A 23604-nucleotide genomic window follows, 5' to 3' on the forward strand; every position below is an offset into this window, starting at 1 on the left:
ATTTCTAAACACTTAAAGCAAGTTGCCAATTTTTGCACCACTTTGAAATCTTATCAAGATACTGTGGCTTTCAGACAGTACATCATTATAGATAACTGCATCATCTGCAAAAAGTCTGAGATTACTTTTAATATTGTCTACAAGGTCATTAATATACAACATGTACAGTATGGGTCCAAACACACTTCCCTTTGATTCACCTGAAGTTACTTCTACATCGCATGATAGCTCTCCATCTTAGATAACATGCTGCTTCCACCCTACTAAAAAGTTCTGTCACAAATTTCACTTGATATCCCATGTGATCAAACCTTTGACAATAAGTGTAGGTGTGGTAGTGAGTCAAATGCTTGTCAGAAATCCTCTCTACCTGACTTGCTTGGCGCAAAACTTTCAGTATTTCGTGTGAGAAAAGTGTGAGTTGGGTTTAACATGACCAATATTTTCGGAATCTGTGCTGACTGGCATTGAAGAGGTCACTCTGTTCATGATACATCATTATGTTTGAGCTCAGAAGCTGTTCTAATATTCTACAGCAAATCAATGTCAAGGATATTGTAAAGTAGTTTTGTGGATCACTTCTACTACCCTTCTTGTAGACGGGTTGGGTCTGAGCTTTTTTCAAAGAACTGGGCACAGTTTTTTGTGTGAGGGATAGACGATAAACTGTAGTTAGAAGAGGGACTAACTCAGCTGTATAGAATCAGTATAGAATCTGACAAGAATTTTACTGGACTCTGGAGCTTTGTTCAGTTTTAATTATTTTAGCTGTTTCTAAACTTATTTTATTCATCATTACAGTGGCATGAGGATTAAATTGGGGCAATTCACCTGGGTTTTCCTCTGTAAAGGAACATTTGAAAGTGGGGTTAAGGATTACATCTTTTGCTCTGTTACTGTCAATTTCAGTTCCAATCTCATTCATTAGGCACTGGACACTAACCTTGGTGCTGTTGACAGCCTGTACAAATGACCAGAATTACTTTGGGTTTTGCAAAATATCATTTGACTATATTCTGCTACGGTAGTCTTTGAAGGCATCGTGCATTGCTCTCTTGACACCCCTATACTTCATTTTACATCTATTATGTAGTAATCTCTGTTTCTTTAGAATTTTCTTTATAGTGACTGTATACCTCGGAGGTTCCATCCCATTACGATCCTTCAGTTATCCACACTGTTGCTTGTGAAAGTACGGAATAGGCTGCCCCTCTTCAGGAATGACAGTTTTGTGTGGCCTCTACACAGATATTGCTCCATTGTGGTTGCACCAGCTTCATTGAGGCATCCACATTGCTTCACCTCAATAAGGCCCATTGTTCATATGGGGAAAAGGTTTTCATAAAACAATATTAGAACTTCACTACACTAGATCTTCAGTATTTACAATATGTACTGAAGACCTAATAATATTTTACTGAAAGAAATTAATAGGGGACTCGACAATCTGGACAATAGCATAAAATAATTAAATAAAAATAAATGTTAACTTTTGGATTCATCATGAAGTTGTTCACAGAGTAAAGGGGCTGTGGACCCAATGCCAAGCAAAATCATTGCAGTTTCCATGAACTTCTTCAGGACAGTGAGAGTAAATAGAATTTGGGTTTGTATGTTAGAGATTTTGAGTAGGCGGGAGTGGTGACAGGATGAGCGGTAAGATCATTGAGCTACGTGGATTGATTGATTAATTGATTCATCTGTAGAACAATATACATTGCATGGATTTCATCATATATTTCTACAACATATCTCTTTATAGTACATACAGCTCCATTACTTAGTTCTAATTTTTTAATCATGTCAAGTATATGAATGCTGTTTTTTTTTTTTTTTTTTTTTTTTTTTTTTTTTTTTTGTGTGTGTGTGTGTGTGTGTGTGTGTGTGTGTGTGTGTGTGTGTTAGGCATTGGTGTGGTCAGTTGTGCTTGACGCATGTTGTGAGGTTATTTTAGGCTGGGTTGGATTTTGTTATGTGGATGGTAGTTTCTAATATTGTTAGCCTACTGTTTCTTTCCAGTTTCAACTTCTCACACTGAAGCTGCTTAATTTGTGTGGTGAGATCCTGGTATTTTCATACATTTTATGTTTTGTAAATTCTGGTTTAATAGCTTTTTCATGTGTTACTTGGTAGTATAAATTGTAGGTGTGAGTTGCCAGTATAATGTTTCTCATACAGTTATCGCGTATGATGTGATGGTATCCGGCAATTCAGTTACCCTTTCTAGGTTAAGTGAAAGCGTCTATCCTGGTTTTCGATTCTGATTCTGTTATGGCTTTGATATTGTGAGCTCATAGTCAGAAATCGTTACAACCAGTTGCAGTGTTCCACATCCATAACTAATAAAACAACCAGTTGCAATGTTCTACATCCGTAACTAATAAAAGCAATATAGTCGTTTTCCCTAGTTGTCATAGTTCTCCCGTTCTTTTCTTCTCCTTAGGAACCGAAATGATTTCGTAGTCGACAATATGTTCGTTTTTCTCTCGAGGCATTCTAACATTGTGGTTGATAGTTTTATCCCTGATTTTTGCATCAGAATGTATAACTTCAATCTGGGCCCTAGATTGGGCTGCGCAGTTTATATGCGTCTATTTTTACTATATTGACTGAGAAGTGCAGAGTTCATTCTAAATTCACCCTTATGCAGCTATAAGATCGCCATGTAAGTACCCTACCAGTTTTGTCGGTAGCTAGATGAATCATTGTAAAGAGACACGTATTATACCTCACAATGACCAAAATGTTGGTGATAGTTTCTGTGTAGTCCCGAATGTGATTAATGAACCGTGACGAACTCTTCGCAGATTACCTCTCGGTTCTCTTTGCAGTAGCACATCAAACTACATACAGCACTTTAAGTTTTAAAGCTAAAGCAGAATCTAAAAATTGTTAAAACTGTAGCAGCACTAGTAAGAATTCCGCTTTATCTGTCGTTCAAGAGTTTTGTTTGTGTTGACGAAACAGGAGAAATGAGCAATAACAACAACTTTCAAAAGTCAGTTTACCACTGGGCACTGTGTGACTGTGACAACGCAGGATTCATTTGTCAGTATCTGCAGTACGCAGTTTGTTATCGACCAAACTCGAGCAAAATAGCCATGCTACCAGCAAATCACGAGCGAGCATTCAGGCCGGCATAAAATGGCCGCCGCGTAGGAGTTTGTGTGTTGACAGTTCAGAGTAAGCATGGCTGTTGCGTTCCATAGCCGGTGCGGCGATAGAGTGACGCTGATAAATAGTAATAGAACAGCAGTCAGAAACTTTTCAGAGTTTAATAACGGGTTGGTGCTGAGCAGTCAGCCTCTTGCAGACAATCAGCTTTTTCAAGTTCGCATTGATAAGAAGGTCTGTTGAGCATTGTGAAAACCAATTTTTATGGCTTTTTAATAATGTCGTTTCTGCTGCAGTAGCTTATTCTGTCCATAAAACCTCATACATTTAAAAAAAAAATCATGTAGGTTCTTCTGACCGGCCGATTTTACTGGTTTGTTTTGCTCAATGTTCACTTGCCAATCAACGCAAATTTATGTAAACTGTCAACATCTTGTCATATATGTCATTGAGAACGAAACTGTAAAACTGACTCGTTGAAAATCATATCGAGAAGTCGCATTTACGATTCAGTAAACATGTAAATAAGTAAACATTACATCTTGAACAATAATAATACTTAGATGTTACCTACTTTTGCGTTAAACAGCAGTTTTTCACCCAAGACCCGCAGTGATTAGTATAATTTATTAAACGTATTCGTTGTGCAGAATGCATTCGATCCTATTGCACATTCGTTTGTGTGACATGGTATCTGTCGTTTCGGTACTGTCCAACACATCAAGATTTTCGTGACAGTATATACGGCAGCTGAGCCCTAGAACGTAAAATAATGGGTTTACGTTCAAAACATCCAATGCATTTCCGCGCAATAAAAACTTCTTTAGCTGCTATATGATTTAGAATCGTACAAATTATTATTGCTAAGTACAAATAATGGTGTATATAATTTCGAAACTAATTGAAATGTTTGTTATTCCAATTATCAAGAAAGACTTCTTTCATTAACAATGTTTTGACCTCATAGCCACTCACATATACAAACTACGAAACGTATATTTTGTTCAGACATCCGTGAGTGAAAATTAGAGACTATCGACGTAGCAGTTTATTCATTTATTTGACAAGGGCTATTAAAAGAGAATAAACGTTTAGTTTTTATTTTAGCTTTTTTGTACAACATAATTCCTGCCCTTTTTCCAGCACGTAGTCATAATCTTTGTGACAGCACAGCTGTAAATTACACTTCTAATAAGATAAATAGATGCATAAGATAAGGCACCCATTTGAGTCACAAATGTAAAACTGTTTTGTCTGTCAGATTAGTTTGTCTTTTCAGTAGAGCTATAGTAACCACAGTGTGAGTTAAAGTATCTTCTAATGTAAAAGAAATAAAAATGTATTTGCCAGCCTTTGAATTCATCCTGGCCAGTTCTGCAAGTATTGTATATTCACAGTTGCATAACCCATTTGTGAAGTATTCCTGCTGCATCTATGAATCCAATTGTTTCTCACACACAATTTGCCAGCCAGTAGGTTGTGCTTTGGTTTGGATAGAACATTGCAGTATTGCCATTCTAATTTGACCTGTGATATTTATTGCTGTTGATTTCCCTTCCCAGCAGTTTTTAATATCTATGTGGATGAGTTCATAGTAAGCTGGGAACAAACTTTGTGTGTGGTATAATGCTCTCACCACAGCATAGATTAAGTAATATCTTAAATGCAGACAATGTTGTTATTGCACAGTAGACAGGGGATAGTTTACAAAGGACGATGCACAGCTTAAGAAATGCAGTAGAAGGGTATGGACTGAAAATACCTCTACATAATTGAAAAATAGCATTTCTGGTGAAAAACATGACAAAATCAAAAATTGGAACCAGTGGTAAAATATTGGACTAGGTATGCATCTTAAGCTATCTTGGGTGTGAAATATCCCCATGTTATTGCCATTTGCAAACAAAACTTTGCAAATATAAACTTATATGTGGAACAATTTGTAGAACACTGAAACAGAAAAGTGAAACTTTATAAAACAGTGACAGTTCTGATAGTACCATATTACATGCAAGTGACACATGCGTACTCTCAAAGAAAAAGAGAAGGGAAATTAAGTCAGCTGAGTTGAAATATCTCAGGTTCATTGAAGACTGCATGCTGGTCTACAAAAGACGAAACACAGAAATAGGACGAGCAACAGATTTTTGAATTGGAAAGTAAAATTAAAAAATTGTCAGCTGTTGTAACCATTTAGAAAGAATGCAGCAAAATCATCTGCCTAGAATTGCCATGAACTAAAACTGTACTGGACAGTGAAGGGTCAGACGTCTAAGGACCAGTCGTTTCCGGAACCTTTTATCATCATCATCATTATCACACACATATAGGCCTCAAGAGAACCTTGCAAAGTGCCTACTTGACATAAGTTTTTATCAGGTGCCACACTTCTTACTTTATTACTTTTTCTGACCAATTGGTTCCTGTCGTAAATTTCTTGGCTCACTTTCCATGCTGTGGTTGAATGTTTGTGTGTCTTGTAAATCAGAGTCTGTTGTGGCAGTGTCCTTCTGGTCTTTTCTGAGATTGGTGAGCCATGTCATGTTCTTAATGTTTTTTATACTCCAATATTTTAGTTTGATGGATGTCTGGGATTCTCCTGATGTAATCTTAAAGTTGACGTGATATATTTCCAGTCTAACATGCTGTGCTGTGTGTAGCCATCTTCTATCTTACTGCACACTAGGATTTTACTGACGATTCTTTTCTGATGGGTGACCAACATTTCTTATGTCTATAAGCTTTCTGGCTTGGCAGTGTATTATTATTATTATTATTAATTATAATTAATCAGTTTTCTGTGTGCGTGCAAACACACACACACACACACACACACACACACACACACACACACTCTTCATGAGCATAGCACATGTGGTTAGTCATCATTTGCCTGAAATAATTTAGGAAAACCTAAATTAGGATGGCCTGACACACTCACCATTGGTGGTGCCAAAATGAGTGCTTGAGTCTGGGTCTGTGAATCCTAAACTAGTCACAAAGAAATTAAATATAAATAAATTAAAAACAGTAAAAGCATGGCTGTAGAACTTCTATTTCCAAAACAACAGTTTTCCATAACAAGTGTTTTCCATGTCTCCTGTCATGTGAAGTATGTGAGTTTTGCTCTCATACAGGGCAGCTGGTTTCCATCTCCTGCATCACACCCCCTCTCCGTGCTCAACTAGTTGGAACATCTCCAAAGCAGACTGGGGGCTCTTCTGTTCCAGGGCGACCTTTCGGCATCAAACCTTCACAAGCTGCGATAGTCAGGCAGCACACCTCACGGAAGTCATTCTCACTGCTGCTGAATATTCCATTCCTCACACTACTTCTTCTCCATGGCGCGTACCGGTCCCCCGGTGGACCGCAGCATGTAGAGACGCCTTACGTGCTCGTCGACGTGATTTACGCGCCTTTAAATGCCTCCCTACGGTGGCGAATTGTATCAATTATAAAAGATTACGTGCGCAGTGTCGTAGTATTTTTAAAGAAAGCAAGAAAGCCAGCTGGGCTGCTTTCACAAGCACCTTCAACAGTTTTGCTCCTCCTTCTGTTGTCTGGGGTAGCCTGCGCCGGCTATCTGGCACTAAGGTCCACTCACCAGTTTCTGGCTTGACGGTCGCAAATGACATCCTTGTGGCCCCTGAGGATGTCTCCAATGCCTCCGGCCGCTTTTTCGCAGAGGTTTCAAGCTCCACTCAATACCCCCCTGCCTTCCTCCCACGAAAACAGGCAGAGGCGGCTCGGCCACCTAATTTAATCGTGAAAGTTACAATGCCCCATTCACCATGCGGGAACTTGAAAATGCACTTGCCCGGTCACGGTCCTCCGCTCCAGGGCCTGATTCTATTCATATTCAGATGCTGAAGAATCTTTCTCCTGCGGGTAAAGGTTTCCTTCTTCGTACTTACAATCGCATCTGGATTGAGGGACGTGTTTCCGCATGCTGGCGCGAGTCTATTGTTATACCGATTCCTAAGCCAGGGAAGGACAAGCACTTGCCTTCCAGTTATCGACCCATCTCGCTTACCAGCTGTGTCTGTAAGCTGATGGAGGGAATGGTTAACTGTCGTTTGGTTTGGCTGCTCGAATCTCGACGCCTACTAACCAATGTACAATGTGGATTTTGTAGGTGCCGCTCTGCTGTTGACCATCTGGTTACCTTGTCGACTTTCATTATGAATAACTTCTTGCGGCTGTGTTCTTCGATTTGGAGAAGGCTTACGATACCTGTTGGAGGGCGGGCATTCTCCGCACCATGCATACATGGGGCTTTCGCGGTTGCCTCCGTCTTTTTATTCGTTCCTTTTTAATGGATCGACAGTTCAGGGTACGTGTGGGTTCTGTCCTGTCAGACACCTTTCGCCAGGAGAATGGGGTACCACAGGGCTCCGTTTTGAGTGTCGCTCTCTTCGCCATAGCGATCAATCCAATAATGGATTGCCTCCCAGATGATGTATCAGGCTCCATTTTCGTGGACGATTTTACCATCTATTGCAGCACGCAGCGTACATGTTTCCTGGATCGTCCGCTCCAAGCTGGATTATGGGAGCTTTGTATACTCCTCTGCACGGCCGTCCATCTTACGCCGCCACAACTCCATACAACATTGGGGTTTACGGCTTGCGATCGGAGCGTTTTATACTAGTTCCGTCGAGAGTCTTCATGCTGAAGCCGGTGAATTGCCACTCACCTACCGGCGCGATATACTGCTTTGTCGTTACGCCTGTCGGCTACTGTCAATGCCCGACCACCCCTCGTATCGTTCCTTTTTTGATGACTCTCTCGACCGTCAATACAGGTTGTATGTCTCTGCCCTGCTACCCCCTGGAGTTCACTTTCATCGCCTCCTTCAACACCTTCATTTTTCACTCCCTGCATCCTGTAGAGTGGGCGAGAGCCACACGCCACCTTGGCTCCAGGCTCAGGTTTGCGTTCACCTTGACCTCAGCTCGCTCCCAAAGGAGGTTACCCCCGGTTCGGTATACCACTCCCGTTTTCTCAAACTTCCCACGAAGTTCATTAATGTGACCTTCATTTATACAGATGGCTCTAAGACCAATGATGAGGTCAGGTGTTCTTTTATTGTCAGGGCACAAAGTTTCAAATACTGGCTACATGGCCATTGTTCGGTCTTCACAGCTGAGCTCTTTGCCCTCTACCAGGCTGTTCTTTACGTCTGCCGCCACCGACATTCTGCTTACGTCATCTGCTCCGATTCTCTGAGCGCCATCCAGAGCCTCAGTGATCCGTATCCGGTTCACCCTTTCGTGCACCGGATCCAGCGCTCTCTTCAGCAGCTGGTGGACGACGGGTCTCCAGTTAGCTTTATGTGAGTTCCTGGCCATGTCGGTATCCCTGGGAACGAAGCTGCAGATGCCGCGGCCAAGGCTGCGGTCCTCCAGCCTCGGACGGCTTCTCGTTGTGTCCCTTCATCAGATTGTAGCAGGGTCATTTGTCGGCACATTTTATCGCTGTGGCATGCCGATTGGGCTGCACTTACGGACAACGAGCTTCGGGCCTCGAAACCTCTTCCCGCAGCTTGGACGTCCTCCTCACGTCCTTCTCGGTGGGAGGAGGTCGTTTTGGCCCGGCTACGAATTGGACACTGCCGGTTTAGCCATCGCCGTTCTGTCAATGTGGACAATTCCTGACGGTCCACCACATTTTAACGTCCTGTCCGGATTTTACTACGCTGCGTCTTGATCTCGGCCTGCCGTGTACTCTGGATGCCATTTTAGCAGATGACCCAGCTGCTGCTCGTGTTCTTCGTTTTATCAACTTGACACACCTGTCTAAGGACGTTTGATTATGCTGTTGTTTTTTAATCCTATGCCTGTTAATACTTCTTTTATAGTGTTGTCCTTTTTAGTTGCTGTTTTAACCTTGTGCCTTGCGGTGCGTTCCTAACTTAGTCTGGGCGCTAATGACCAATGTAGTTGTGCGCCCTAAAACCACAAAAAAAAAATAATAATAATAAAAAAAACCATTAGGCCACCAGCATGTGTAGCCGGTCCGTGTGGTGAGCTGTTTTACGCATCTGGCTGACCCCCTGACAACACGAGTATCACACTTCTGATACTCGAGCTGTCACCTGCCCACAAATGGACATGAGCGGTTGCTTGTCATTCCAGTACACCGGAACTCCCGCGAGTGGCAGTCGTGTTCCGGGCGTCCTTGCCGTGGCGTGGTGCTGCCAACGGGGAAAGCCGCTGAAAGGAAGTGGGCGGTATCGAGGCGGATGCTTTGTGTACGAAACCTATAAAGTTCTGAAAATCTGGCCGTTCTCCTACGTCTGTCTCTTTGGTCGGTAACGGCCTCCCCTTCCCTTGCTACACCCCGGGAAGAGGACCGTGTTCCCCAGCTCGGTGCGAAACAGTTTCTCTGCTACCTCGTCTGTACACCTTTGCCACCGCAAAGTCGTTACTTTTTGTGGAAAATATCGAAGATGAATTTGGAGGAATGGAGTCTGTCGGTAAGGTGCATCGGGTTCACTGCCGATCGAAACTTCGTGTGCTACCCGATCTTCGGCCCTTCATGCCCACGAATGTCTCGGCGACGTCCCGGTGTCTGTTACACCTCGCCCGTCTCTGAATACAGTTCAGGGATTCGTTTTTCAAAGGGACCTCGTCCTTCAAACTGATGAGGAACTCTGGCCTAATCTGGAACGACGTGGCATTCATTTTGCTCGACACGAGCAGAAAATTTGCTAGGACATCCACGAGGATGCTGGTGCCTTTATTCTGGCTTTTGAGGTAGATACCCCCTGAGGAAGGTCGAGGTTACATGTCGTCATTGTGACGTAAAGCTGTATCCGCCACCACCTGTGAGGTGCTTTAGGCAGTTTCGTTTCTGGCACGTTCATTTTCCAGACGTACGGAAGACCCTCTGTCTACAGTCACCGTGACTGTGCACGCCCGATCCGTCAGGGGAGACGCTCTGTTCTTCCGTCCGTGCGTGTTAATTGTCGTGACCGTCTCTCTCTGAGGTCACCAGATTGACCGGCTTATAAGAAAGCAAAGACGATTCCAGAGTATAAGTCCCTCGATCGTTTATCTTACACCGATGCTCGTCAGAAATACTACCGGCTTCGTCCCGTGTCGATGATTTCTGCCTCTTCCTCCGTTACATCCTGTCCTCCTCCTCCTCCTCCTCCTCCTCCTCCTCCTCCTCCTCCTCCTCCTCCTCCTTACCCCAGTCCCACCCCCGTCTCCCGTCCCCTTCCCACACCCGTCCACTCGGAGTACCGCATCCCCTTCCCGCACGGACAACTGTCCCCCTCCTCCGGTGCCCGGTGACGGGGCTCTGCCCCGCGACCTTTTCCTGCTTTTGTCTCTGTCGGACCGGAGGCCCGCTACGACACCTCGGCCAGGGGGCAAGCAGTCCTGAACCCCAAGGTCATCCGCTCTCTCTCGGTCCCGTAGGGGAAGCCCGCTCTCCGTCCGTGTCTCACTCTGGCGTCGTCGGTGACGGACGGTGACCCCACCGCGTGATCGGCTACGGCTCGTTCGCCTCCCGTCTGGGTGCACACCCCGTGCTTACTTGGTGGAACTGTTGTGCGCTACTGTCACCTCCCAGAGTTGCGATCCCCCATCGTCTTTTACTCGGCAGCTCGTGTCGTTCTCTGGGAATCTCATTTTACCGGTGCTCACTCGCCGACCCTTCGTCAGTTACTCGCTCTGTCGGATTCTGGCCGGCCCTCTGAGGGCTACCGGTGGTGTCGTCACGTCGGTCCGGACACATACTGTCGGCGTGTGGGTCCCACTTTGTACCCCACAGAAAGCGGTTGCCGTCTGGGTCGACTTCAACTCTGTGGTCACAGTTTGCAACTTCTGTGTCCCTCCTGACAGGCCACCTACACCTGCAGCCCTAACTACACACCTCCGCCATCTACCACCTCCGTTTCTCCTCCTCCTCGGGGATTATAATGCCTATCACCCTCTGTGGGGCAGTGCTTTTCCGTCTAGTCGGGGTCTTCTCGTTGACCGACCTCTTGTGGGGCAGAATCTGTGCCTCGTTTGTGACGGTTTCCCTACTCATTTTACTCCACGTGTGGCACTCTTTCTGACACTGATCTTTGTCTCTTCCCCTCCTCTCCTTCCTCCCGACACTGGTCACCACACGACGACCTCTGCAATGGCGACCACTTCCCGTCAGTTCTCTCGTTCCCTTCCCACCTCCCGGTGACCCGGTTACCCTGCAGATCTTCACGTTGTGCTCAATGGCCTCTATATATGTCCCAGGTCGTAGTTCCACCTTTTCTGTAGATGTGTATCGGTGAAGTCACCAGTGATCTGTCGGATAACACGATCTGCGTCGCTACCCTTACCGTTCCCTGCTCGAGGAGGCTCTCGTCGCAGTCAGCCAGTTCTGTAGTGAAGCACGGCGTCGCCACCTCTACCTGTGATCTTCGTCACTCCTCGTAACGTCTCGAGCGGCACCCGTCCTCCTTCAAATGTCTCCGTGCCGAAGCCCGTTACTCGATCGGACGGAGCGAAATGGTGTGTCGGGAACTCCCAGTCTCCTCTGTAGGTGCTTCGGTCCCTTCGTCACCAGTGTCTGCTACGCTCCGCACCCTACAGGTGGCCTCCGTACAGTTCCGTGGGTTCTCGCAGAACACCTCGCGGCCGGTTTTGCTACGGTGTCGGCCTCCAATCCGGCCGTCTTCCTCCTCTGTCTGAAGCTTCCAGCTTACGTTATACACCTCGTCAAGCAGAATCCTACAATGAACCTTTTACTTATGGGAGCTTTTTCTGGCCATCTTCTCCCACGATTCGGTGCCTATCCCCGATTCCGTCCTTAACTGATTGCTTCGTCACTTTAATCCTCCACAGTGCCAGTCTCACCTCCAGGTGCTCAACTGTGTCCGATTCAGAGCCATTTTTTCCTCTCGACGGAGGGACAGTATTGTGGTTCCCGTCCTTAAACGCAACAAGGATCTGTCGTCTCTCGACAGTTACCGGCCGGTCGGCCCGACTCGCAGACCCTGCGGGACAGGTCGTGGCTCTTTGGCTCGGCCGGGCCCCCGAATCACGGTACGTCGTATCTCCTCAGTAGTGCGGCTTTCGAGAGGGACGATCGGAAACCGCTGTTCGGTAAGCCTTTCCTCGGTGCCACCATCTCGTCACAGTTTTCTTCGACGTTCGTAAGGCCTACGACACAGATCGGTGCAGTCGCGTCCTCCTCACACACCACGAGCGGAGTCTTCGGGTTCCCCTTCCACTTCTTATTCGCCAGTTCCTTTCTCACCGGTCATTCGCAATACAGGTTCGCAGTGTTCTCAGCTTTCGGTGGACCCGGAAGAATGCCATTCCGCAGGGATCTCTAATAATTACCTTTTTTCTCGTTGCTCTCGATGGACTCGTGACCTCTGTCGGACCTCCGGGCGTTCCTGCTCGGTATGTGGAAAATTTTCGTACTCGGGCAGAGCTTTACCTCGGTGGCTCACACCTGACCGTTGTCGTCCAGTTACATTTCTCATGTCTCCTCTTTGACAACTGACAACGGGCTCATTCAGTCGGTCCGTGCCAGTCATCCGAAGGTCAGCCGTTCCCGTAAGCTCAGTGTCCTTCACTTCCTCGCCCACACGTCTCGGGGCGCAGATTGTTTGAACCTTCTTTGTCTTTACTGGGTATTAAGTCTGTCTCGTCTGGACCGGTTGTCGAGTTTATGGTTCAGCTGACCCTTCCGCACTGCTCCTCTCGGCCCCAGTTTAACATTGCTGTATCCATTTAGCTGACAGTGTCTTTCGCACTAGCCCTGTAAATAGCGTTCTGGTTTACGTGGGGATCCCTCCCTTTTTTATTTGGCAGTCCTAGGTCCCGGTTTCCTATGTTGTCACTGTCTGCTCTTCCTATTTTATTCTTTTTGCAGCTTTGGGCCACCAGCCATCCACTACACGCCCTCTGTCAGCTTTACTGGTCGAGCTCCACCTCGCTCCTCTCTGCCGTGACCTTCATCTCCCCACCTCGTCCTCTTCCTCACATTCTCTCCCAACATGCCCCCCACCACCCCGACCCCCTCGATTAGTTCCTCGGCCACAGATTCGGACGGATCTCTCCTCGGATCTGAAAGCCTCTTTCACACTAGTGGTGGTCCGTCGTTTGTTCCGAATGCTGTTACCGGGATTTCACGATGCCATCATATTTTACACCGATGGCTCTATATCTGCCAACCGTGTGGGATATTGTAAGGTGCCTGTCACGTGAGGAAGACATTTTACCAGTTTTAATAAATTATTGTCTCTCATTGATGTATTCACGATAGTTAGGAATTGGTGTTGTCCATAGTCGGCCATGAGTCGGAGAGCATTTCCCACGCTAGCTACCTAGGTGACGAAGTGACCACATGTTGCGCGTAGTGAGGTGTGGCTCGGCGCTGGACCCTAGCGATCAGTGTCAGCGTGGGAAATATAAGCGACGGGAGGTACCGCCATCTCGGTGCCAGAGTCACCGATTTTGTTTATTTATATTTAATAATTAAAGTCATTTATGACAACATAAATACTAGGAGGACTGTATGTAAAAACTATTTATCAAAATTTTGCCTTGTTAAAATTCACACCCGTTCATTAACAGATGCATATCTCAGTAAGTACGAACTCGATCGGAAATTTACGAACTGTGACGAAACTAGTAAGAGATATGGACTGTGCGCCATAGTTGGCAGTCGGTATTAAGAGCTCTTCCTGTCACATTCGACAGTATCCGTGCTCACGCTTACGAGTAATTTGTGACACGGGTGTTTCATTATCGATCTAATAGGAATAAAACTGATATTACGGCATCCTGAATGTTAATTTCGAGTAAATAGATACCCCAAAGTCGGTCGACAACAATTTCAGATAATTGGCTTCCACCGACAGAGACATCCAGTGCGCCAATGGAGAATCTGCACGGGACAACATTTGCGAGAGGTGCACCGCACACAGGTAGGAGGACGCGACCCAACAATGCGGATCGAGGAAGGTCCGACTTACACTCGCAAATTCTGGGTAGAAATGCTGACCGGTCATACTGTATGTCACATATACCACCCTTTATGGGCTCACGGCTAAGCTGAGTAATAACAGTATCAGTTTAAAATCGAGGGGATCTCGCAATTTGCCTTCACGTCTTCTGTCGGCACAGAACACCGTCTTTTGCCTGCCACACGTGTGGTGTTTACTGCTGAATTTATGACCGTCTGTCGGGCCCTCCACTTCACTACACAGACCTAACTCACCTGAGTTTTGTAACGTTTGGACTCGACGAGTGGCCTTCGGGCTATCGTTCGGAGTTTTTTCCCGGGTAATGAAATTGCCGATCATCTTGCGGCGAGGTGGCCACCTAAAGCCCTCCCCCCCGTCCAACCTCGTTCTCCTTGTCCCCTCTGTGATCTCATTTGTGCCTTTACACAGAGTCCCTTTCTGTTCGATCGTGGGCCGACTCTCGGGAGGCTACCCCCGGAAATAAACTTTGCACCGTCGAGGAGACTCCCACCGTGCCGCAGTCTTCCGTTTCCTGGCAGGTATCTACCGTCGTTTTCCGTCTTCGTATTGGCCGTACCGAGTCGACCCGGCGATTTTTATTCCGCAGTGAGCTCCCCTTCCCTTTGTCATCACAGGGCTCCGGTCTCGGTGATCCGCGTCGGCGGACAACTGTCGCACAGTTACACCTGTCCTCAGTTTTCTTCTCGCGAGTGGTTTGTCCTCTCAGGTTTAAGTCCTAGAATTTTCTCCTGGAAATTGAGTCCCTCAGTTAGAACAGGCGTTGGTTACGGAGGTCCTAACCTCGCTCCTCAACGGGTCAGGTTCTTCCCACCTTTCCCCTGCATTTTGTCTGGTCTGTTGTGGTGTTTTGTTGCTCATTTCCTCGTGTCTTTTTCCCCCGGTATTATCCTTGTCGTACTGTGATAATGCTACAGTACAGTGTGGGTGCGCTCCATCGAGTAGTGTTTTCATGATGCCCCTGCTCTTCCCGTTTCCACCCACACCGTCCTGTTTTTTCCCCATTCCTCCTGCCCCGACGCCCAATTTTTCCTATTTGTTTGCAAGTTATGCTTCCCCCCGACTGGAGGGTGCTGTTTGTGTTGTGCCTCACTCGATTTCAGGCGTCCTAAATCGTGTGACTGATGACCTTGCTTTTTTACTGATCGTTGTTTGGACTTTGCGGACGTCGCAAGACATCCTGTTCAAGTTCGGTGGTTGATCCTTCCACTCAGTTTTTTATTACAGCTGAGCTACCGTGCTGGCAAATACTAAGCATCGCACAAGGTTTGAACTCGTTATGTTCCGCTTAGCAGCCCAACACCCTAACCGTTACAGTAACACAGCTCACCGTGCCGTTTGGTGGCTGCCCACCCCTACACCCCCTTCTACACCCCGTCTTCTGCACCCCCCTTCCCCTTCCTCCCAATTGACCGACCGACTGAAACTTGAATCTATTCACTACGAGTTGAACTACTACATTTTCTGAGTGAGGAGCTCTGTTACATTGGAAAACTGGTAGCACTGTTCAGAGGAGCAGTCCACACAGTACAGCGCGTTAAAATATGTTCTCTGTTTTCTCGCAGGACGACAGATCGTGTGAACGTTTCTCGAAACACAGATGCAGTACAATGAAGACAGTTCAAATTGTGCCATTCTACTCACTGTCATTAATACCTTTCTCATTGAGACTTCCGACAGATGCAAATGGGAGCAGTGTTGCTACGGAAGCTCGTGCAAATGCTTTGTAGGACGAGTTGCAAGTAGGGCAGTACGTAGCTTTCAAACACAATAAAAATTAGTACACAGGATACATTTCCCAGACATCACAAGAATTTAAAAACGTCGATACTGACTGCACACTACCTCTTCTCCGATGTCACGTGCAAGGTGGATGTCCCGTCATTACGAAGACACGGTGCACGGTCGTGTAAACTCGATAATATGTGCCGTGAAAAAATCGTATCCCTCCCCTGTAAGTGAACACATTTTGTTGTCGTCCTAGTTTTGGCAGATTGTTGTAAATAGTGAAGGAGAATGTTATGGAAAAATACTAGAAACTTGTGCACTAGTCTGATATTACTCTGGTCCCATTACATTTACTCTTTTGTGGTTTTTGATGCTGATGGTGTAGATCAGTTTCGACAGTCTTCAGCATTATAGATTTGCCAGTTTTAAATTAATCTGTGCCCATTTTCAGATAAACTCCTGGAGCGGAAGTATCGAAATTGGTGTAACATGCTTGAACCCAGAGACAATGGAATTCCCGTCTACTGCGTCGGAGCTTCGAGGAGGATCTTGGGTAAGTGAAATAAACTGTCGTGTAATGTCGGGCAAATTTAACCTTGGGGATTCTCGGATACCGTTTAGTAATGATACTGTTTGTTGTGGCAGTTGTACTATTATGGAGATGCTCTGCGTTCTGGATTTAAATCGCTGGTGCTCTGATTTCTTTTACTCACTTCTTACTAAATTATGAAAGGAATATACAACTGCTACTCTCCCTTATGTTTGTCTACTTATTTAAAGCCATAAACACTTAATTTGCAGATGTGGTGTACTGGTGTAGCTTTATAGTGTACATTCTGCTAGCTAAATAAAATTGTGCCCCCTCGGTGAGGTGCATACGAAAATATCCTTTCCATTAGTCTTCATTCGCTTCAGAGCTGAAATCACTCTTACTTTGGAAGACTTCTCTCCATTGAGAATGACAAATCTTGAAGGAAAAAATCTCATAATATCTATGAAACAATAGGTATGACACAGTCGGTAATAACTGACAATAACAAACACAGTAGAACCAAAATTTTATTTACGGTCACCTACAGTGTCAGTTTACACAATTCTTCCCTGACTTATACACTTCTTTTGAAAGGCCTACTTTTTTCTGAGGTTATTTCTGAATTCGGTGAAGGTATTTTAAATCAGTGTTGCGACTTGATGGAAATACTTATTTTTGTCACCAAATATATTTCATTTCCTTCATACAAAATGACATCAGTGGTCTTAATGAAACACATATACGATTTGGCTCGCTTTTCCCTCTAAAAACAGTTCATTACAAAAGATGTTGATGTTGGTACTTATAATTTTTGGTCACCTCTGAAAATGCCATCTGCTTGCAAGTTATTTTAGATGTTTCCTCAATTTGCACCATTATTTCTTGTACCGTAGCTGCAAAGTCAGATTTTCAACTTACGTCTTAACTTATTCTTGAGATCTCAAAATTTTTCAGGGAAAAATGCTAAAATTTTCTGGAAATTGGGGAAATGTCAGGGAATTTCACTTGGGGAAATTATGGCAACCCTGATGTCATAACTTGAAAGTTACGCCACCTCTAGTGGGGACACGAGAGTGTCCACCCCGTACTCCCGATCTCTCCTTGTGTTATTACGGTGCCTCGGGTCCCTCGGAAAAGGCCTCTGAGGGTCGACGGTTCTCGTCGTGTGAGGTATCTTCGACCTAATGTGTCGGTGAGACAATTGCGTTGACAATATCGATGATTTTGCCCTATTGCCCATTCCAATTTTGGAATGTGCAGCCTTCGAACAGAAATTTTTTTTATCGTCTCTTATACAGTGTGATACCCTGCTTTATCAGTGAGCTGCGCCAATTTTCTTTGATGTGCTGCAATACTGTGGCGTGCGGATTGGAACTCTAGGGATATGCGTGCAATGAAACAAAACATTAGTTACTTAACTTCTCTTCTTGGAGGTGATAATGAAAACCTCGTAGCCTGCCAGAAGTGTAAGCGAAGCACCCACAAGGGGAATAGAAAATGAAGTTATACTTCACGGGTCAAGGGAGGGCATTGTGTGACAATACTTCTGTGATCACAGTATCGAGTTAGATTAAGAAATGACTCAGCAATGTAAGCTCAGTTACCAGCCCGACATTGCACGTCTTCTTAGGGTTACTAGAGGTCCGCATTTATGCGGACTTGTCCTCATTTTCAACGTGAAATGTACCGCCCGCATACATATTTGTGATTTCTGTTAACATCCGCATTTTTTTGTTTTGGGAATGAAGATCTTTTGCTTTTTGTTTTCATGTCATATCGTCAACCATTTATGTACTTTTTACATGGTCATTGAATTGCATCAGTTGTTATCAGCTCAAATTCAATCTGTTACACTCACAAAATCGAAAATATCGATTTGTATTGCATACAAATTGTGTACCTTTTACCTTCAAGATAGCTGCTTTGGCCGTAGGTAGTATCTACGGTCAAAGCGTAGCTGCGACTGTCTATGTGCTGTTTATTTTTGTGTGGCACACGTGTTTTTAGCGAACTTGTAGATCGTCCAGCTGCATCTTTACTTTCCATATTCATCTTATTGGGTAAGTTTCGTGAATTTCAAAATATAGCTTATGGCCCAGAGTTATAGTTAACTTTAGTAAGTGATGTCTTTTTCATGGTCTAGCTGAACAGTACGTTTTCATCATTCCTTGTTTAACTTTAGTTTAAGATAATTTCTAATCGTGCCAAAGAGGAAGTGTGCATTTACGGATAAACTCTGAGAAAAATATCCGAGCTTTCATCATGGAAGAGTTCAGTGGGAAGCAGAATCTATGGTTTGTTGCCCAAGGACCTACGTATCTATAGCAAATCGTGGCACCAGCGATCTGGAAGTGCATGTGAAAACGGAAAAACATATGAAGTGTGTTAGAGGTGCAAGTTCGTCAGATAAAGTGAGTAATTTTTTTTTACAAACCCCGTGCTGAACTGGACACCAAAGTAAATGATGCTGAAGGAATTCTTGCTTACCATACCACAGCAGTTACAAATCTATGGATTGTACCAGCGGACTGTTGAGAGAAATTTTCCACGACTCTTCCATATCGTCAAAAATCTTGTATGGACATACCAAAACTGAAGCAATAGTGAATTCAGTTCTAGTACCTCATTCACTAGAATGCATTATGAAAGATCTGGAGTGCATTCCTGTTGTTGGTGTCTCGACAGATGCTAGCAACCGTGGGAATATTAAAATGATCCGCATTATAGTTCGTTACTAAGATCACAGGAAAAGAGGACTGCAAATTAAACTTCTAAATATAGAAAGTAGACCAAATGAAACTGCAGAAACTATTTCAACATATATCACTGATACATTAAAAAAAAGATGCCGTGACTTACCAAACGGGGAAAGTGCTGGTAGATACACACACACACACACACACACACACACACACACACACACACACACACAAATACAGGCACAGGCAGACATAAGTAAATGCAAAGAGTTTGTGCAGAGATGTCAGTCCAGGCGGAAGTACAGAGGCAAAGATGTTGTCGAGTGACAAGTGATGTACGAGCGGCGGCAACTTGAAATTAGCGGAGGTTGAGGCCTGGTGGGTAGAGGATATATTGAAGGGCAAGTTCTCATCTCTGGAGTTCGGATAGGTTAGTGTTAGTGGGAAGTATCCAGATAACCCGGACGGTGTAACACTGTGCCGAGATGTGATGGCAGTGCACCGAGGCACGTTTAGCCACAGGGTGATCCTCATTACCGTCAAACACTGTCTGCCTGTGTCCATTCATGCGAATGGACAGTTTGTTGCTGGTCATTCCCACATAGAAAGCTTCACAGTGTAGGCAGCTCAGCTGGTAAATCACGTGGGTGCTTTAGCACGGGGCTCTGCCTTTGATTGTGTACCCGTTCCGGGTTACAGGACTGGAGTAGGTGGTGGTGGGAGGGTGCACGGGACGGGTTTTACACCGGGAGCGGTTGCAATGGTAGGAGCCAGAGGGTAGGGAAGGTGGTTTGGGGATTTCATCGGGACGAACCGAGAGGTTGCGAAGGTTAGGTGGACGGCGGAAAGACACTCTTGGTGGAGTGGAGAGGATTTCGTGAAGGATGGATCTCATTTCAGGGCAGGATTTGAGGAAGTCGTATCCCTGCTGGAGAGCCGCATTCAGAGTCTGATCCAGTCCCGGAAAGTATCCTGTCACAAGTGGGGCACTTTTGGGGTACTTCTGTGGGAGGTTCTGGGTTTGAAGGGATGAGGAAGTGGCTTTGGTTATTTTGCTTCTGTACAAGGTTGGGAGGGTAGTTGCGGGATGCGAAAGCTGTTTTCTGGTTGTTGGTGTAATGGTCCAGGGATTCAGGACTGGAGCAGATTCGTTTGCCACGAAGGCCTAGGCTGTAGGGAAGGGACCGTTTGATATGGAATGGGTGGCAGCTGTCATAATGGAGGTACTGCTGCTTGTTGGTGGGTTTGATGTGGACGGATGTGTGAAGCTGGTCATTGGACAGATGGAAGTCAACATCAAGGAAAGTGGCATGGGATTTGGAGTAGGACCAGGTTAATCTGATGGAACCAAAGGAGTTGATGTTGGAGAGGAAATTCTGGAGTTGTTCTTCACTGTGAGTCCAGATCATGATGATGTCACCAAACTTTGGGTTGGCAGGCTTGGGTAACCAAGAAGGCTTCCTCTAAGCGACCCATGAATAGGTTGGTGTACGAGGGGGCAATCCTGGTACCCGTGGCTGTTCCCTTTAATTGTTGGTATGTCTGGCCTTCAAAAGTGAAGAGCTTTTAGGTAGGGTGGCAGGTGATTGGCGTGAAAGGAAGTGCTACATGGCAGCGAGGCCCTGGACGTGCGGAGTATTTGTGTATAAGGAAGGGGCATCAATGGTTACAAGGATGGTTTCCGGGGTAACAGATTGGGTAAGGATTCCAGGCGTTCGAGATAGTGGTTGGTGTCTTTGATGAAGGATTGGAGACTGCACGTAATGGGTTGAAGGTGTTGATCTACGTAGGCAGAGATACGTTCTGTGGGGGCTCGGTAACCAGCTACAATGGGGTGGCCAGGATGTTTGGGTTTGTGAATTTTAGGAAGTAGGTAGCAGGTAGGAGTGCGAGGTGTCTGTGGGGTCAGGAGGTTGATGGAGTCAGGTGAAAGGTTTTGTAGGGGGCCTAAGGTTCTGAGGATTCCTTGAAGCTCCGCCTGGACATCAGGAATGGGGTTACCTTGGCAAACTTTGTATGTAGAGTTGTCTGAAAGCTGACGCAGTCCCTCAGCCACATACTCCCGACGATCAAGTACCACGGTCGTGGAACCCTTGTCAGCCGGAAGAATGATGATGGATTGGTCAGCTTTCAGATCACGGATAGCCTGGGCTTCGGCTGTGGTGATGTTGGGAGTAGGATTAAGATTTTTCAAGAAAGATTGAGAGGCAAGGCTGGAAGCGAGAAATTCCTAGAAGGTTTGGAGAGGGTGATTTTGAGGAAGAGGAGGTGGGTCCCGCTGTGACGGAGGACAGAACTGTTCCAGGCAGGGTTCAATTTGGATAGTGTCTTGGGGAGTTGGATCATTAGGAGTAGGAATAGGGTTATTGGCAACGTGATATTTCCAGAAGAGACTACGAGTGTAGGACAGTAAATCTATGACGAGGGCAGTTTGGTTGAATCTGGGAGAGGGACTGAAGCCTTCTATGTGAGAATGACCAGCAACAAACTGTCCATTTGCATGAATGGACACAGGCAGACAGTGTTTGTCGGTAATGAGGATTTACCCTGTGGCTAAACGTGCCTCGGTGCACGGCCAGCACATATCGGCAGAGTGTGACACCGTCTGGGTTATCTGGATACTTCCCACTAACACCAACCTATCCGAACTCCGGAGATGGGAACTTGCCCTTCAGTATATCCTCTCTTCTCATTACCCGCTTGATCTCAACCTCCGCTAATTTTAATTTGCCGCCCCTCGTACATCACCTGTCACTCGACAACATCTTTGCCTTTGTACTTCTGCCTCGACTGACATCTCTGCCCAAACTCTTTGCATTTACACATGTATGCTTGTGTCTGTATATGTGCAGATGGATGTGTGTGTGCGTGTGCGTGTGCGTGTGCGTGTGCGCGCGCGCGCTCGAGTGTATACCTGTCCCTTTTTCCCCCTAAGGTAAGTCTTTCTGCTCCGAGGATTGGAATGACCTCTTACCCTCTCCCTTAAAACTCACATCCTTTCGTCTTTCCCTCTCCTTCTGTCTTTCCTGATGAAGCAACTGTGGGTTGTGGAAGCTTGATTTTTTGGGTGTGTGTTTGTGTGTTTTTTATTGTGTCTATCTACCAGCGCCTTTCCATTTGGTAAGTCACAGCATCTTTTTTTAATAAATTTTTCCCATGTGGAATGGTTCTTTCTATTACTTTTATATCACTGATACGCTTAACAAGTTTAAAATTAAGGACAAATTTGTGGTGTTTGGGCTGATAATTGCAACACAATGTTTGGTTGCATTAAAAGGTGTGATGGAAATAATGTATTTGCTAATCTAAAGAGGGTACTTAGCAAGGTATTGGTTGGACTGGGATGTCCTGCTCATGTTCTTAATAACTACACTAAGCACGGAATTGACCTTGAAATTGACTTACAAGGATTAATAATGAAAATATATAATCATTTTTCGATATACACTGTCCGTGTAAAGTCACTAAAGAAATTTTGTGATTTTGTTGAAATAGAGTAGCAACAACTTCTCAGCCATAGCAAGACTCGATGGCTGTCACTATTTACAGCTATTCAGAGACTTAGAGACTTTTCTCGCTCTGAAATCTTTCTTTCTGTCTCAAAACAAACCTCCAACAGTCCTAAACAATTTTTTATGGACCCTATCAATGAGCTATATCTATGACATATCCAATCATTAGTTGACATTTTTCATAATTATATTAGTATCTTAGAAAAGGAAGAAAACTCCCTTATCGATGTCACGAATGTACTGTATTCCCTTCGTGGTGTTCTTCAGCACAGAAAAGATGAAAATTTTATATCTTTGAGTGTGAAAGAAAGATTGTTTCAAATGGAAAATGATGGTTATGCTGTGAAGGTGAAGGATTTTAAGTGCCATGTTGGTACCCTCTATGAAGGATGTTTGGAGTACCTGAATATGTGGATGGAACCATTTTGTGAATTTTCTTGTTTTAAGCAGCTCGATTTTTCAGATATATCGTGGTCTTACGTGGAAGAATCGATCAAATTTTTGTCAAATAAATATATTAAAATTCACGATCAAAATTGCTTTGATCAGTTTTCCAGTTTAAAAAAATTCATAGCCACATACGATCGAAAATCAGAACCGGCCCATAAGAAGTGGTGCATCAGTGAGGAACAGTTTAGTGTGGTAATTAAAATTACAGAATTCTTCTTTGCATTGCCATGCTTGTGTGGAGTGGTGGTTCTCCTTAATAGAGGCACAGTGGACAAAGGAGATAAATAGACTCACTATTGACACTGTGTACCTATCAAGGTGGCGCAGTGGTCAGCACACTGGACTCGCATTCGGGAGGACGACGGTTCAAACCCGTGTCCGGCCATCCTGATTTAGGTTTTCTGTGATTTCCCTAAATCGCTTCAGACAAATGCTGGGATGGTTCCTTTGAAAGGGCACGGCCAATTTCCTTCCCCATCCTCCCCTAATCCGAGCTTGTGCTCTGTCTCTAATGACCTCATTGTCGACGGGACATTAAACATTAATCTCCTCTTCGTCTATTGACACTGTAAAGGGGAT

General features: G+C 45.1%; 1 protein-coding gene across 1 annotated transcript in view; it reads left to right on the plus strand.

The window, feature by feature from the left end:
- The first annotated feature begins 3131 nt into the window (after positions 1–3131).
- The window catches only part of LOC126295473 (neuralized-like protein 4), a 254899-nt gene continuing 234426 nt past the window's right edge, over positions 3132–23604 (plus strand). The window contains exons 1-2 of the mRNA XM_049988010.1: positions 3132–3348; positions 16284–16385. Coding sequence (XP_049843967.1) covers positions 3190–3348; positions 16284–16385 — 261 coding nt within the window. The 5' untranslated portion in view covers positions 3132–3189. The remainder of the gene's footprint in view (positions 3349–16283; positions 16386–23604) is intronic.

Source organism: Schistocerca gregaria, chromosome 11 (assembly GCF_023897955.1).
Source record: "Schistocerca gregaria isolate iqSchGreg1 chromosome 11, iqSchGreg1.2, whole genome shotgun sequence".
Taxonomy (NCBI): Eukaryota; Metazoa; Arthropoda; class Insecta; order Orthoptera; family Acrididae; genus Schistocerca; species Schistocerca gregaria.